At 45.1% G+C, this 17406-nt stretch overlaps 1 protein-coding gene across 1 annotated transcript in view; it reads right to left on the bottom strand.

The window, feature by feature from the left end:
* Positions 1–868: 868 nt before the first annotated feature.
* The window catches only part of BMP7 (bone morphogenetic protein 7), a 42007-nt gene continuing 25469 nt past the window's right edge, over positions 869–17406 (bottom strand). The window contains exons 3-7 of the mRNA XM_021553590.4: positions 7914–8062; positions 6203–6400; positions 4889–4965; positions 4121–4231; positions 869–3618 (exon numbers count right to left, since the gene is read on the bottom strand). Of these exons, the coding sequence (XP_021409265.2) occupies positions 3469–3618; positions 4121–4231; positions 4889–4965; positions 6203–6400; positions 7914–8062 (685 nt within the window). The 3' untranslated portion in view covers positions 869–3468. The remainder of the gene's footprint in view (positions 3619–4120; positions 4232–4888; positions 4966–6202; positions 6401–7913; positions 8063–17406) is intronic.

Here is a 17406-nt window from a genome sequence, read left to right as displayed (position 1 = left end):
GTACCACCCCTGCCTTACACCTAAATGAATAGAATTGAGACCACAATGAGAAATACCAGAGGATCCTCCTTCTAAATTTAAGGCCTACAGAAGCTGAGTAGGTCTCGTTTTACATCAACAAAGGTCTTTCCACTGATGCTTTCCTGGACTCTCAGAGTAGTGCACAAAGCAAATTCACTTATGAATTTGCAATTGCTCGTGGAAGATGGCAGATTAACTCCCAGATGCTGATGATTTAATCCTTTGGCCCAGCAAATATATCTATGTCAGCTGGCACAGCTCTGCTCACAGTTCAAAGAAAACAAGAACCCCAAAATTGCTGTTGTGCCCCAAAGATATAATGCTCAGTTAATATAGGGATTTCGACCATTATTTTTTTCAGCTGCCTCCATAGCAATGCAGTGTGGTATCCACAGTAGGAAACCTCATGCCAGCAGCATCTCTCAAATATGCTAAAACAATCTAAATTAGAAAATGTCAGCTTCTTGGCTGATGTTTCTTTGGAGTTTCTTTTCTTCCTTTCTTGTGCCTCTATAATTTTATTGGGATGACTAAATCTCTGAACTATGTTAGCAGTAAACAGAACTAATTTACCCCCTGCTTCTTTGAAACAGCTGCTGACAGCTGCACCATAATTCAATCATGGATCTTTGCAGCACAGACTGCCAAACACATCCATATTTTTGCTATTCTTCCCTCCCTGTCGTATTTGGACCAAAGAAGCTGCCCCAAATAATGACATGTGATGGTTTTGCCTGTACATAGAGACTGAGCTGCAGGAAAACAGAGGCTCAAGATGAAACCTTGTCCAGCCAGAAAGGTTCTTTGAATAAAAGGAGAATAACCACACAGATACACAATGTTGTCGTGGTATCTTTTGTAAAGTTGCAATGATTTATTTTACTAGTTTGTACAAAAAGGCTTCTGACATCTGCTCTATGAAAAGAACCAGAAATGTGTATGCATTTTTGCCAACTGTTAATAAATATCTTCTTAAATAAGGAAACAAATGTGTTTAGGAACCCAGAATAATTTTTCCTGCATGTGATTGAAAAGGAATTCAGAGATGGAAATAAATAATTCTTCTTCCGCTTGTGACAACTATTTACATAAAAATGTACAAACAGTGAAGCTGATGTTGAGCCTAGCAACAGAAATCCTGTTATTATGCTTAAAAACAACAACAAAAAACCAAAACAGAAACAATCCCCACATAATATTTCATATACGAGTCCTATACAGCAAGACACCGTGGTCCAAGTTAAAAACTCAACACACCAACGCAGTGACCACCAACACTGAAACACCCACGAGAGAAAACTAATCCTTGACTACTAAATAGTGGAAGTTCAGGCATGATTAGCTTTTAACTTTCCAGGCAGCACCTTCCCTTCCTTGAGGAGGTTTACAGGAGCACTGGTGTGTGTATGTAAGCAATGTCAAATGGTGCTTCCTGTCTGTGTGATTTCAATTCCTCACTCGAAGCAGGGGTGCACGGAGGGCAGGTCTGGCTGGTTCTGGTGCATGGTGCTGTCTGCAGGCTCCACAGGGGCTGGGATTTTGGCTCCAGCTGTTGTCCTGCTGTGGCTGGCTGTGCTGGCCCAAGGTCTCCCCGTGGGGAGGTTTGCTGCAGTCCTACCTGTGGAGCGTGCCTGCTGCAGCCAGGCTGCTCCTGCAGATGTTGGAGAGGTCTGGGGGGACACCAGGCACATCTGGCAGCTGCTCACCAAGGCCCCCATCCAAAACCTACCAATGTCATGGATGGGCTTCCCCTTTCCCATCAGCCTAATCCTGCTACTGAGAAAACTGCTGGGAAAACCCCAATTGACTGAAATGAGATGAGAACTAGGCCATCAGAAACAAATTTCTAATTTATTTCATAGACAGTAGGGGTTTTTTCTTCCTTTGCTTTTTCTTTTTAAAGTGAGGCATCTGGTCTGGATTTGATCTGTGACTTAAAGGGAGAAGAGCAGTAAGTGAAGTCCAGAATTTCATTTATCTTCTTTCTCTAACTCTCCTCTAAGGCAAGACATGGAGCCAAGTCCCTACTGTGGCTGCATGGCCCCATCTGCTCACTGAGCACAGACCCATCTCCAGATTTATACTGTTGGAGGTTTAGCTTTCTGAAGTTTGGAGATTTAGAGCTGAGTGTGCTGGACATGTTGTTTTATTGGGCTTTATTTTCTTTTTATCTCCCTGGTGAAATTTATACCAATCCTACTTTGGTGCATGCCAAAGTGGGGAACTGGTCTGTGATTGGTTACTGCAACTCTGTATTCTTCTTTGCAACAATTTTAATTGAGCGTTAATCACTTAAGTGTGAAGTTTGTGTAACCTGTGACTTTAAAAGAAGGAAAAAGAAACGCCTTGAGGGGACATTCTCTTGCTTCTGGTTCCAGCTTCTTGGTGGCCCTTGAAGGGGATAGTTGTGGGGTTTTTTGAGGTGAAGCCAAGAGAGAAGTTTATCAGAAGCACTGGCCCCAGGAAGGAAGGTTTCCTTGTGTGGTGCTGGGCGTGCATCCCAACTCACAGCACCTCCTGCACTTGAGTCTCCACGTTCTTGGAAAAGAGCTGGACCTTGCTCCCTCAGGGAAGTCAATGGACATTTTCCACACAGCAGCAGGATCTTGAGTTCCAGCTCTTGCAGGAACTGCTTAGGACACCCCAGCTAAACACCAGCTTCCATCCCTGTCTCTCAGCATTCTGCTGATTTCCTGTTTCAATAGCAAATTGAAATACTTTCTAGCTGCAAGAGGAAATTTCCTTCCTTGTTGACAGAAAAAAGTACACCCCAACATTCTCACTCTTTGAAGCACTTTTCTTCAGTTCTTTTGCTTGCCAATTTATTTTTTTCTTAGGCTACTCTGTCCTTTGAATTTGTGTCAATCCACATCCAGCTTTTGCTACTGTAGTTTAAAACTGGAAGTTGCATGTAATTAATCCTTGGTTTTGCTTACGAAATTGAAGCAGAGGGATGGAAGCAATAATTCTCTAACAAAATACCTGTTCACTCCAGGTATATTTTGTTCACTTATTTTATTGCAAACCATGTTACAGGAACTACACACACTTATTAGTCACAGCACAGTCTCACCTTGGATAGATTATTAGTGTTTTACTCACAATCAACACTGGTGAGTTTGCAATCTCCAGAAAGACTCATTTGCAAAAGTATGTACTGTAGGAGCCAATTTTGTAAGCAGATTTGGTTTTAAACGGTTTCTCTGGCTTGTTTCAGTTTACAAGCTCATTGTCTGCAATAAACTAAAACAAAATGTGTTCAAATGCCTCTTTAGATCCAGAAACTGTTCCATTGTCTGAACTTTCAGAGGCCTGGTCCTAAAATGGTTTGGGACTTTTTTAAACCCATGGCTGGAGCACCAACCTTTCCCCCAACCCCACACAGCCACACAAACCCACTCTTTACAAAGAACTCCTTTTTCTTTCTTCTTTCTCTCTCCTACAAATCTAGTGGCAGCCACATGCTCGTACCACCATGTTCCTGTATTTTTTTAAGATAACATTGGAGCTGTCATCAAAATAGAGCACTGAGATGGCGTTGAGTTGTGTAGGAGCACAGCAGGGTTTCGGCACAGTCTCTGGGTTTATAAAGTGAACCTGGGGAATGAAAATAGAGGAATGTGAAGATTTACTTCTCCCCTCTCCTCCCCCCATATTCTTCTTTCCTGGGCAGCCTTCTGCCTGTCCCAAACCCTCGCTCAGACAGCAGCTGAGCTGTGTAACTTTGGGATTCACTGATTCTCAGCCTGACCCCAAATCCACTTTGGTGGCAGCATGGAGTGGATCCTTACAGTTTTCCCAGGAGGTGCTGACAGTGTCCTGCTCCTTCTTTCCCATGCAGTGGGACTAAACCCCCACTAGTGTCTGTCACAGAGCCTCTGAAACCAGAGATACCCTGCCAATGCCTGCAGCAAAGACAGGGTCATTTCTGGCCAGGTCCTAATTCAGGCCAGACACGTGGGGCCGGTGCTGCAGGCACCTTGAGAGCGAAGGCAGATCCTCCTTCCCCTGTTAGCTCAGAGACCCTGTTGAGCATAAACTGATTTCTGAGTAGCACCTGTCAGAGGTAACCCTGTGCTAGGAGATAGGGTGCACCTACCAGTGTCTGTACAATGGCATGATTTGTAGCATTCATGTAGGAATTCAGGGGGAAAGCACATTCTCCTTCACAGTAATAGGCAGCGTAGCCCTCCGGAGCGATGATCCAGTCCTTGATTCCATTGAAGCCATTAGATTGTGGAGAAGGACACAAATGCAGTGAAACAAAAAGACAACCAGCACGTAAATCTAAACATTCATACACATAGTTACAGTGGCCCACAAAATAAAAATCTGGCCCCCTGGCCTTTCTAAAACCCTTATAGAGGCCTCTAAAGAGCCTGCTCTTCCTGGAGGGACACACCCCAAATTGCAAATGTGCCCACAGAGCAGCTGAACATCTGGGTTCAGTTTTCATCCATTCAGCAGTGTCCTGCCTGTCCACGAGGATCACTTCACCCAGCAACACAATCTAGACACAAGCTTTCAGAAAGGAAAATAGCTTTAACCAGGTCTAAAAAAACAGGTAGATGAAAATGGAGAGCCATGGGTGCCTTCAGCACTGCCAGAGGACCTGCAGGGCCACAGCCCCTCAAAAGGACCTGAATGTGTTGAGCCTCCAGCCAGCCTCACATTAAATATTTGCATACCCAGCTTAGCAGAAGTGCTTAAGCATGCTAAAGGCAGTATACAATATTTTTCCCCTTCAGGATTTAAAATACAAAATCCAGGTGGTGGCTGGATCTCACGGCTGCAGTTGATAAATGATGTGCCAAGGCACCCCAGTCCCAGCCTGGTCACCCCCAGGAATGCCACCCCCTGCCCTTACCTGCCACCCCAGGTCCCTGAAGCTGACGTAGAGCTCGTGTTTCTTGCAGGCTTGTCGCTGGTCACTGCTGCTGTTCTCTGTGAGGGGACAATGGTGGCCATGAGGTTGGGCTGCCCCAGCTCCCTCAGCAGGGAGTGAGGCATTGCTGCTCGTCTGGTGCACTTACAGCTTCTTTTTTAGCTGTTTTAGTCATATAATAATAGCTGGGTTCAACCTATATGAAATTCACTTCTGGCTTTTTTGTGCCAAGCCAAAAAAGGCCTGGGAAAAGTAGGTTTTCTTATCTTAATTTTTTTGGGTGTTTTTGCCCTGGACTTCCTCTGACCTCCTAATAGCAACACACAGATCACTATGATTACTGCCTATGCATAAGAGGAGAATCAGTACAGTTTTAAAGTTTTGACAATCCCAGACAAAACTTCAGCCTGAGCTGAAGACCCAAGTAGAAAGAACAACTCAGAAATAATTTCAGCACAGAAAGGGTGGTGAGGCACTGGAAGGAGCTGCCAGCAATGCAGTGGAGTCCCCATCTCTGCAGGTGTTCAAGGACTGGACGTGGCACTCAGTGCTCTGAGCTGGTTGACAAGCTGGGAGTTGGTCAAAGGTTGGACTTGATGATCTTGGAGGTATTTTCCAACCTTAATGATTCTATAAAAATATGATTGTAAGCTCTGTTTTCCTTTTTCTTCCCCTCCTCACAACCTCTGCTTCCACTCAGTGAGGCACTCCCAGAGCAGCTGGAATTTGCTGCTGCCTCAGCAGAGCCAGCCCTGAGCTGTGGCTCCTGCTGGGATCCTCATCAAGGGCCCATTCCTCTGAGGTATCACATAATTAAGCCACATTTCTATTTCAAATGCCTGGTGGAGTTTTCTTCCAAATTAGGAAGCACAGCTCTCCCCGAGAATAGCCATGGTTATCCTGAGAATCAATGGGTTTTCCTCTTCTAGGCAAGAATTTTGGGACTACTACGCTTTTTAGGGGCTAAATTTAAAATCACAAGCCCTGAACATGAACAGCACTTGGGTTCAGATACACTGATCACTTTAATGATTTCAAAATGAGAACTTATTTCATATGGGAGAAAAGGAGTTTTTCTAGTTAGGTGCTTGGTGTATTTTTAAAATTTGGCTTAAGAAATCCCTCAATTTAACGTCACTTCAAACATTCTTTTCCTTGACATTTTTGGAGCAACCCGAACCCCACACCCTTTCCAACTAGTGGTGGACCATAGGGACAACAAACAGATGATGTGGGAGAAACCACTCCAACATCATCCCAGAGGCAGGAGCGCATCCCCAGGCAGCTGTGCAGTACCTGCAATGTTGGAGACCCGGAATGCCTCCTGGTTCTTTGGTGTTTTGGATCTGTTCTGGCTCCTCTGCTTGCCCCCCGTGGAGCGGATGCTGCGCAGGTGCACCTCGGTGGCCTTGAAGAAGGCCACGGTGAAGGGCTGCTTGTTCTGGGGGCCGTGCCTCCCGATCAGCCCCGCCAGCTTGGGGTTGATGCTTTGTCCTGCAAGCACGACAGACTGGTGAGGGCCCTGCAGCAGCTCTGCCAGCAGCCAGGACAGCACAGGGCAGAGCTGCTGCCTGCTCAGGGGCATTCCTGAAAATGCCATCTGTCGGATGGGAATGAAGAGACTGACTCTGACCAGAAGGCTGTGAGAGTAAAACTCTGATTTATTCAAAATACACTGCTCTTTTATACAGAGCTCTGTGTGGACCAATTCCTGAGAGTAAAACTCTGATTTATTCAAAATACCCCACTCTTTTATACAGAGCTCTGTGTGGACCAACTCCATTGGTTCTGAAGTGAAAACAACACAAACCATTGGTGTACAGTGCTTGACGCACAGTGATAGAACTTAACTATAAACAATGTGAAAAACAAGAGAGATAAAGAATTATTTACATTCTTCTCCAGCTCTTTCCCAGGCTTCTGCCTGGCTAGAAACTCTCAGTTTATTTCTTTGACTGAATCTGAGACCACAGCAATCCACCCTCCAAAAACTTAGGCTTAATGGGCGAAGCTGCTTCTGACAAGAGCAGCTCAGCACATTTTATATCTATGTGTAAAGTTGCATTAACTAGTCCTACGTATAATTATTTTACCCCAAATCCTCTCAGCGTTAACTTTTCCTGCATTCTTTAGAGGGGTTTCTTCAAGTTCACCAACTATAATTTGAAGTGATCCTATAAAAGGAGCCATAAAACTCAGCCCATAGGAACACTAAATTCCCACTGGAAGGTTATTAACTTAAAATAAAAATGCCTTGTATGAAATGCTGACAGAGTTCCAGATACACCTCAGCTGAGAGAAACAAATGTTTAGAGACATTTTGCTTATTGCTGCATCTTGCCACTGCCACAACTTTGTACAAAACTTTGATTATCATCCATGATAATCATCATGATTTCATCTTGGGCTCTAGAATAATTTGATTTTTGGTAAAAGACAATCGGTAGGTTTCTCTGTTGAATTAAACCAATTATTTACAAAAAAGGCAAGGAGAGGGTGGCAGTGGGAAATTTAATGTTTCTCCTTGTTGAGGGATGTCTGGGTGCTGCTTCGAAATGCAGAGATGATACCCAGGATTATTCTGTCCCAAGCTACTGAGTGCTGCTGCTAAATCCAAGTTATGGTAATGGTTTTGTGATCCTTTTGCTAAGGCCAGAGCTATGCCAAAGGACAGCATGCCAAAGGACAGCTAATGCTTTCCTGGAGAAGCCAGGAGAGTGGGACAAAGGCTCTCAATTCAATAATCTAGTATGATTTTTAAAAAATAGCCTGTATTTGCTTCATGACTACAGATCATGTAACAGCAAAGGTTGGGGGTTGATTTATTTTGAAAGATTGGGGGTTGATTTATTTTGGTATTTGATGTCACTTAAAGCCTTGAGTACTGCTCAAGCATAAAATGGTGCATCAAAATCCTGCTGTACTTACAGCATATGATATCTAGTGCCTCCCTTGGCTGGGAATGATGAACCAGAGCTCCTGGTTTGTGCTGGTGTGTGACACTCACCATCAACGCCTTCCACAGACAGCTGCAGGCCCAGGTTGTGCTGGGGATTCACCACCCAGTGGTTACTGGTCGCAGTGATGTCAAACACCAGCCACCCTTCTTCTGCAGCCCAGATCGTCCTGGAGTCCAGCAGGAACAAATCTGAATCCCTGAAACAAAAAGCAAAAGTCCCAGTTAGCCAGGATTTCCTCTGGAGTCTCCACAAACATCTTTTAGGCAGCACATGGGGTTGGGATTTCAGTGACAGGCGGAGCTGGGGTGGTCTGTGTTCCACTCTAAGCACTCTCAGATGAACTCTTCTCTCTTTCTCCTCTCTTTCTCCTCTCCTTCTCTCCTTCTCCTCCTCCTCTCCTTCTCCTCTCTTTTCTCCTCTCTTTTCTCCTCTCTTTTCTCCTCTCTCTCTTTTCTTCTCTCTTTCTCCTCTCCTCCTCCTCTCCTCGATGGGTTGAAGCAGAGCTAAGCTGGTTTTGGGTTATTTTGCTGTTAACCTTGAGCTCCTGATGCAACTTCAAAAAGGGCTTGCCAGGCCCAGATCTGCAGAATTACTGTTTGCATATGCAAATCTGGTAATTGGGCAGACAATGCTGCTCGTTAGCCTTTCCACACATAATTTCCTGACTTTTATGCATAACTGTAGTGCTGGTGCAAGCCAGCTGGAACATTGGTGTGCATACATTAACATATGTAATAGTTGTTTTGTTTTTTTTTTTAATTTGCTCATCTGAGGTTGCAGATAACAGATTGAGGCAATAACCAACCCTCTGCACAGTCACAGGTCTGCACTGCTGTGGGTTACAATCTTTTTTCAATTCATTGCTTGGGGTTTTTTTTAAAGGCCACTGCTTGGTTATCCTAGCTGGAGAAATAATACCAGAAAATGAAAAAGATCCTAAATAGAGAGATTCTGTTCTTTTGAAACAAGTGAAATTATTTCAGAATTACACGATGTTTCCTGTCAAAGTTCTGAAAAATTAAAATTTGAGAAAATACAGGTTCTGTAAAGGAAGGAGACTTCTCTTACCAGAAAAGAAGGAGATAAAACTCAGATTAAAAAATGGATGCTGTTGCAATTCTTTTATAAGAAATTACTTTAAAAGAAGAACAAAGACACATGGTGGAAGTGTCTAGACAAGTCCTCTAAGAGCTGCTTTTGTACCTACAGTGAACAAACATGATCACTTGTTCAAGTGTAATTATATCCTTTTGAATTAAGAACTATCCTTGAAAAACCCTTTAATCACATCCTCAAAGCTTTAAAAGGCCTTATGAATTTGGTCACTATAGATTTGGCAGTGCAAATATGTATATTCAGCTTGTTTTACACAGTGGCTCTTGTTTGCATGAAACATCAAGTGATCAGAAATGAATCTGAGCAAAGCTGTTGGTATAAGGGCTTTTGACTCACAGCTTTTAGTGATTTGTTCCCTTTTGACATACCAAGAAATTAGAAGCTTTTGTCCCATGCAGAAGGGGAATGGAGGGGGTTTTGCAATGCTTTTACTATTTATCTTTCCTTTCAACCTTAGTGGGCCAGTGTGTGTAAGAGATGATGATGTGAGCTGAGGGGTGTCACCACCCACCTCTGATTGTGCTGGCTTACATGAAATTAAATTTTTAAATGAGTTCCTGCAGAGCACACAAGCTCTTCACACAGCCCAGTGCGTGCAGGAAGAAAATTCTGTGTTTCCTCCCTAAAGCAGGAGAAATTTGGGCACCCCATGGCTGAGCAGCTGGTGCTGCTGAGGGTGCAATTAGTGCTTGTGTTTAAGCAAAGCCCTGCTTTGTGGAAGAAGCCCTACATCAGAGCTGGACCTGCTGCAACACTTCCTTGCTGAGGCAGAGGGGATCCTGTGGGAGTGTTCCAGTGGATGTTTGGGAGCCCAGGAGGGTGGCTCAGGAAGGGCTGTGGTGCAGCAATGCAGAGGCTCAAGGCAGGTGCTGGGAGCTCAGTCAGCTTTGCTGAGTGCTCCCAGAAATCTGAAGTTAAACAGGATGGGTTAACCCCTCTCACATCAGTCACAGCAATGCAGGATGCTTGAACTCCAAGCAGGGGACAAATCTCCTGGGGTTTCATCCCCACCCAGGAGCAGTGGCCCCGTTCCCACACCTCCCACCCTTCCCTGTTTGCAGCACACTGAACCAAACACATCCCAGAGGAGCCAGGGATGAGGGACTTGCATGGATTGGCCCTTTCCATGGCTGAGGCCAAGTTTCCAGGAGTAAAGGGTTTTTTATTCACCCATGCATTATTTAAGCATGGCCCCCGACTGGAACTCATGATTCACACAAGGTTTGGTTAACAGGGACTCGGCTTGCTTGATTTTCTCCCCTTGTCGTTTGCAGGTTGATGATAGTGGAGATCATGATCATTTTATTGTTTTTAGCTACTGTTCAGCTGCAATATCATTCATCAGAAAAAAAAGCTTCCCATGCTGACATCATGCAATCAGGGTAAGCAGACTACAAGAGGAGGCATCAAGTACCAGGATGAGTCAGTCTGGGAAATTGTATAAAGAGTTTGTTTTCCTGTAGTTACAAACAATAGGCCTGGAGGGGAAGCCCGAAGTGAGAGAGATCAAAGGGACCCACAGAAGGGAAATGTCCTTCCCACACACGCTTGGAACATTTGGACCCCAAGAAAGCCCCGTGTCAGATGCCCTTTGGAGGAGTTCAAGCACTCCTGGATTAATGCTTTCTGCCCTGGCTCGCCAGGGCTGGGATGCAGAACCTCACTGGTGTTGCACGCAGAGGCTCCCGAGATGTGGCTCCTGTTCAGATGAAAAGAAACCTCTCCTTCTTAAAGAAAACCTCCTTTAAGTGGAATGTCCTGCTCTCCAAAGTCAGGCAAACAGCATTAAATCACCAGCTAATAGGCAGCCAGCCCTCGAGATATCCTTGTTGGACAAGACACAGTAAACACAGCAAAGAAATGTTGTTCTGCTAAGGCTTAAACAGCATTTATTCTGAGGGCTCCCATCTAATGACTTGTCACAGAGGGTAGTGCTGGTTAATTCTAACTAATGTGGCTGCTTTGGGTTTTAGCTGTGAGATAAAGATCTGAGCCCAAAGGTTTCTAGTGCACATCTCGCTCCTGGTACCTCATTTTCCAGCTGTGTACTCACAGATCATGTTCCTGGAGCAATGAATGATGGCTCTGCAGCAAGGAGGCAAAAAAAACCCCTTTGGTTCCTTGGCCCAGCATTCATTTCCTTCATTTTAGAATTTCAGTGCATGCAAGAAACTGCACCATGCCTTTTTCCAGAGCGAGAGATAGGAAAGGCACATGATCCTCATTTTACAAAAAGAAAAAAAAAATTAAGCAGGGACATGGAAATGTTAATGTCTAGATTAGAGTTACATAAATTGCAAAGTCTGGATCCAGACCACAAGTATGTTCTGTTGAGACCACATCAAAATGGCTCAGCGTTCAAAGAACTGACATCAGCGGGAGTGTCGGAGCTTTTAGCAATGATAAAATTTGGGGCTTTCTGCTCAGTTGTCTCAAGCATCAGGCTCTCAGTGGAGCCTGAGATGAAGACAGGAGGTTGGCATTTGCCTGCTGATGTCTTTGGTAGTGTCTCACACTGGATGCCAGACAGGAGAGTCACCTCCTGTTAGAAAGCACTCCCAAAAATTTGTCTGCAGGTCATGTTAAGTGCTGTGTGGTCTGTGAAACTTCCTGAGTGAACTTGTTTTCTGGGCTCAGGGGTGAGTAACAAGCACTGCAGCGTGAGGGTGGCTGGGCAGGATGCATGTGAGGTCGTGTCTGGGAAGCAGCTGGAGCTATGGAGGTGGAAGGGCTGACCTGCCAAAGGGCTGACGGTGGTAAGGAAAGGGATCACAAATATTTAGTTGAAGAGAAAAGGGCTGGAAGAAGTGAGCATTGTGGGGGTGAGCACAGAAATAAGAGAATAAGGCAGGGAAGGTGTGGGATAAAGGGAATTGTTGCAACATGGCAATTCTAAAATAAGAGAAAGGATTAACAACAGCGAAGCCTTATGAAAATAGTATGTATGGCTCCTTTGCTTTTTGCTGGGGTACTTTTTCAGTCCCTGGGATACAGCTTGGTTTGAAGCCATAAACACTAGAAATAGATCCAAAAATGAGAAGTGCTGCATCTGCCCCAGTCACCTGCCTTGGTGAGCTGGGGCATGAGGAGAACATGGATGAAAACATGAGAGATAAAAATTCTGCATTAGCAAGAGAACAGGAGATAAAGCTCTGCATTTATAGACTATAATGCTGTAAGGTCTACACTATTTTAGGACAGTCCTCTTGCCAAACAGTCCCTGCTTTTAAGTCTATTTTCTTCACTCACTGTCCCCATCCTGCTCGTCAGCCCTGTTATTTCAAGCTGCTGGTTGACAAGTGGTAGTAAACACTGATGAGCACTTCCAAGAGGGATAAAAATAAATGGGAAAAAGGACAGGCAGCGGCAGTGAAGGTGACTTTGGCAATTTCCATTACACTGTAAGGCAAGGTGATTTCTGGGAGCAGCCCTCAGGCTCACCTGGCTCTGTCCTGACAGCAGCAGGTCCTGCTTGCCCTGCCTGCACCAGGGACAGGGAATCCCTCAGCCCTAAGAGCACACCTGGCAGCTGGGCTGCCCTGATCCCCCCCTCTACCTGCAGGAATTACAAACCTATCACTGCTTTAAACAAGAACCATACAGAGGCTCCTTGCAACAGCCTCTGGATGGCTTTACAAATGTGGGTTAACCCTCCTGCTTCTGTTTTAAAGCAGGAAGCACTTGAGGCATGGATATGTTGAATTCTTATTGATTCAGCATGTGAACCACAGCGTCTAAGCCAGGAGCACAATCCTCTCCTCTCCACTCATATTCTAACCCTAGAGGGGCTGTTTGGGTCGCAGGCATGGTGCAAGTTTTCCAGCAGGCAGCCCAAGGACAGAGCTGGCATGGGGGAAGGGGGTTATTCACGTCCAGGCTTCAGCAGGTGGAGGGAGGAGAAGGCAAAAAGGGCACCCTGGGAGGGTGAGAGGAGATGTGAGGTTAGAAGACATCTGTTTGGATGAAAAACCTGCCGTATCCAGATTCCAGTTTGCTTGGTGTCATTGCTTAAAGTCAGCTGCAGCTGTCCAAAGACAAGCTTAGGAAAATATTTTTCAGACTTTCCTACTTTGAGAGGGCCCCAGGATCTCCCTGGGCCTCTCCCTGGCACGTTTGCAACACCCTCTGTACACAGACCTGATGCAGCCCTCCTCCCACACCTTCCCTTCCCTGTGCCTGGGATCCCCTGCTCATCCTTCCTTCTCCCTCCCCACTGATAAAAGCTCTCCCCGCTGATAAAAACCCTCCCCACTGATAAAAGCTCTCCCCACTGATAAAAGCTCTCCCCACTGATAAAAACCCTCCCCATGCCACCAGCCAAACACAGCCCAGGGGCTCTGCCAGGTGAAGGGATGTCCACATCAGGAATTCAGTTTGCTAGATGTGTTTTCCAAGGATTGGCCTGAAAACTGGCTGTAGTGGTAGTGAAACAGATCTGTGTAAATTCTGCTGAATCTAGGGGAAAATTAAATTCATTTTAAAATTGCAGCAGATTCTTAATTCTGCTTTGTGTGCTTCCAGCAGTTGTGTTGCCTTTCTTGCACAGTGTTGGAGAAGGGTAAGATCCAGATCTCAAAGGCTGATTAAAAGTGGCAATGGGAGTTTGTTACTGAGATGCAACATGTTTCCTAAACATGAAGCCTCTTGTACAAACAGTGCTGGGAGAAATGAGGTTATACACACATCTCTGACACTTTCTGTGCAGCTGTTTCTGCTCAGCATTGAAGGGCTGTTCATTAGTGCATCACTTACCCAGCAAGGACCCACTGGGGTATGCAAAATGCCTCCTGCAGCTCCTCAAGTGCCTGTGAAGAGCTGTGCCTTGCTAAGTTCAGGACTTGTCAGAGGTTTTGCAGGCTGCAGTGGCTTTTAGGAATGATCTGAAGGAGCAAACCAGATAGAGCTCTGCTCTTGGAGAGCTGCAGGATCTCTATGCTCAAGTTTCCTCGCTACTTGCTGAGAGATAAATGTAGTTATCGACTGAGCTGCAGATAAGTCACCAAAAAATTATAATCAAAGTTATTGTCAGTATTTGTAGATACTGTCATGGTGCTGGGGCTCATTAAATCCAACTGTGCTGTGCTGCACCATCCTCAGAACAATCACACTGGTACTTAGAAAAGCCCCAAAAAGAAGGCACATCTGCTTTATGGGTCGGGTGAGCCTAAGCCTTCTTTAGGTACTAGAATTACATGTTCCAACCCACAACATGGAACCAGACCCCAACAAATGGCAGAAAGGGGTCTGGAGAGGGGCTCAGGTTTGATCTGGTGCAGCAGTGGTGTAGTTTGAAGCTCAAGCTAAAGCGTTCCAGCTGCAAGTCAAACGCAGGAATGCATCCTGCAAGAGCTGATTTTTCTTTAGGGCTGGTAACATGAGCATTCAAATCACTGTCTTTGAAGCCCGTGAAATCCATAATGGCCACAAAGTGAACATGTAACAACTGCATTTCAATTACCAAGGGCTGGTCAAGTACCTGGTTTTATTCTCTCCAGTAACAAAACTCCCATCGACTTCAAAGGGGCTGGGATTCACTCTGCAGTGCAAGAGTTGGGTCCAATGAAATAGGAGATGTAACTCTGGGATGAGGTATTTCAGCTTCAAAAAGTGCAGACAGAAAGGCAGGATGGAGCTCTGAGCCTTAGGGCTGCTCTACAGTTTGCATTTCTTCTGCAGCTTCAGGTTAATAATCTGAGGGGGATGCCCTGGCTGAGCACTGGGATCTGCTTTGCTCTCCCTCCTTTTCCAGGGAGGAGGAGATTGAACAGCCTCTGGCTCCCCAGTGGCCACCTTCAGCTCCCACTGAGGAGGGTTTGTCACCGCAAACGTGGGCTGGATGTCCTGCTGCTCTCACCCTGCCCAAGTCAGGCACTGGCTTTGTAAAACCTTCCCAGGCTTTTGGGTGAGCGAGCCACAAAGTCCAAACTGAAGTTGGACATGAGTCACTGGACTTTGAGTTATGCATTTGAAAGCTCTGAGACACATTATACCAGTTAAAACATCATCAGTGTTTGTGATATTTGGGGCATTTTTGTTCATGAATGTACTTGTTTGCCTAAAGTGAACAACTGATGCTGTGTGCCTGAAGAATGCTGTGCACGCCTTTTTATCAAGGAGATGTTGCCAGTTTGAAGAGCTTGCCTTGCAACAAAAGATTTGAAAAAGTGAGAAAGAATATTTGATCATTTAGCCTGATTTCCTACAAACTCCTGGAATGATATCTTCAGTCTGACAGAGATGTAATTTCTGGCAGTCCAAAGTCAAGTGGCATCTCATCTGCTGCAAAGGAAGGGCTGAGCCTTCATTTTTGCTGCCAGGGTTGTTAGGTTGAGCAGATGGATGGGGAAGAGGTTCTACCCTGTGAACACTTGAGCTGTTGAGGGGCAGGATTTCAGGAATAATCTGTTGGGGGTGCAGCTGTTGCTCTGGAAACACCCAAGCCTGTATTTTTCACTGACAATGAAATGCACACAAGAGATGTTGCTGGTTAGATACCTCAAACCTGTCTGAACTCGTGAAGTCATTAATTCCTGAACTGCTCATACCTCTGCTTTATGTGAGCTGAGGGCACCATCACACCCTCCTAACTGGAGGCTCTTCTGTGGTTTAACTGCAAATCCTGCCTTCAGCACATCTCACAGAGGAAAATCTCTCCAGCCTGAGCTCTCCAGCTCGCCCTGTGCTGTTGTGTGGCTCTGGGAGCTGTCCTGCTCTCTGCTGTGTGGGAGATGATGCTGAGCTGCCCCCGGGAGCCTGGCAAGAGCTGCTGTGCCCTGGGCACTGCACAGGAGCAGCACCAGCCTGGAGCATTCCAGGTTCAGGGCTCAAAAGGCAATTCCAGCAGTGCTTCTGTGTCAGAAGAGCCCTGGGAGAAGGAAACCCAAAGGCAGCAGAGGTTTCCCTGCCTGCATGGGAGGGAGGGTTTGGCTTTGTTTTGCTCCTGTTGCTAACAACGTCAGATGGGGCTGACTTTCCACGGCTCAGGATGAGACAAACAGCCAAGGAAGCATCAAAGTCAATGGGTGTTTTTTGATCAACACTGGAGAGAGTTTGTTTTCTTTCTCCACTTGCCCAATGACACACTGACTTGGATGACTGGGCTGTGACAGAGCCGGGTGGAAAATGTCAGTGGAAAAATGCAGAAAAAGAGCAAATATTTTTACAAATGTTAGTGACAATATTTTTTACCTTTGGTCAATCCAAACCAACAGGAATATTTTTTCAGGACAAACTGTTCAAAACTCGTCACGGCCTGTGCCAAAATGTATGCAAAAGGGGAATATGCATGGAGACTCATTAAAAATAGTGTTGCTGTGGTGAATATGATGCAGTAAAATTGCATCTAATCTTGTAGCTGGAACATCTGTATAATTAGCAAGATTCCTCACCTCTTCCAGACAGTGGTTGATGTATATGCCCACCCTTTGCATATGTTTTTTTTTCCCTTTAGGAACAGGAATTAATGGAGGAGACAGTTTGCAGAAACATCTGCTGCTCCACACACAACCCTCCCCAGCAGTACCTTCCCATCCTCTCTAAACAAATCTGTAACCAACTTTTGGATGCACCACTGTAAAATGAAGATATCAGATCTCACCCTGACTCTGTCAGTAAGATTTCTAGTGGGCACCTCACTCACCAGGACCTGAGGGGGAGCTTCCCTGGCACCTGATGAGGAAGGTCATTTACTCAGAACAGGTTCCTGGCAATTCCCCAGTGCCCTGGCACACAGGTTGGTACCTCCTCCTCTGCCAGCACATCTGCAGTTTCTGCTCTTCTCAAGACTGGAAGGATATCCCTGCAGGCTTGCACCTAAATAACCCACTCAAGAAATACAGCAAAGGGAGGCTGCTGCCTCTGGAATGGCCTAAGAGGGAATAAACCGAAATGTTTAGGGTAAGCAGGTAAGCTGTGCACAGCTCTGGCTTGTTGCCATCTCCTTTAAGGAAGACCTGGTTAAAATGCACAATTTGAATTACCACTGTTTGATAAAAATATATTAGTTTTAGCACAGTCCCCAAACACTGCAAATAATTGCATCATTAGAAATGCTAGGAGAGCCATGAGTTTTAAGCTATAAAATCAGAATTTCAGATGTGGAAGAAAACACACCAGTGGTTAAATAATTTTACCATCCAGCAAAGCTGGTAGAAATTCTCACTATTAAAAAAAAAAGTTGTCAAGGTTTCCTGACATATTTCAATTTTTCTGCGTTTTTATTAGCTCTTATAAAACTATAAAGCCAGAATCCTGATTATATTTTTTTTTCTTACCATTTTGGACTTTCCACTTTTTAAATCCCTAGTGTTTCTCTTTTCATAAACCTAAATTAGGACTGTAGTATTATTAGCCCATATTTAGTAGTCCTAAAGAATAACTTCTGACTAGAATGTGATTGTAAATACTTTTCACATAAATAAATGC

This window comes from Lonchura striata, chromosome 20 (assembly GCF_050655825.1).
Source record: "Lonchura striata isolate lonStrDom1 chromosome 20, ASM5065582v1, whole genome shotgun sequence".
NCBI classification, from domain to species: domain Eukaryota; kingdom Metazoa; phylum Chordata; class Aves; order Passeriformes; family Estrildidae; genus Lonchura; species Lonchura striata.
This window is presented reverse-complemented; position numbering and strand designations above follow the sequence as displayed.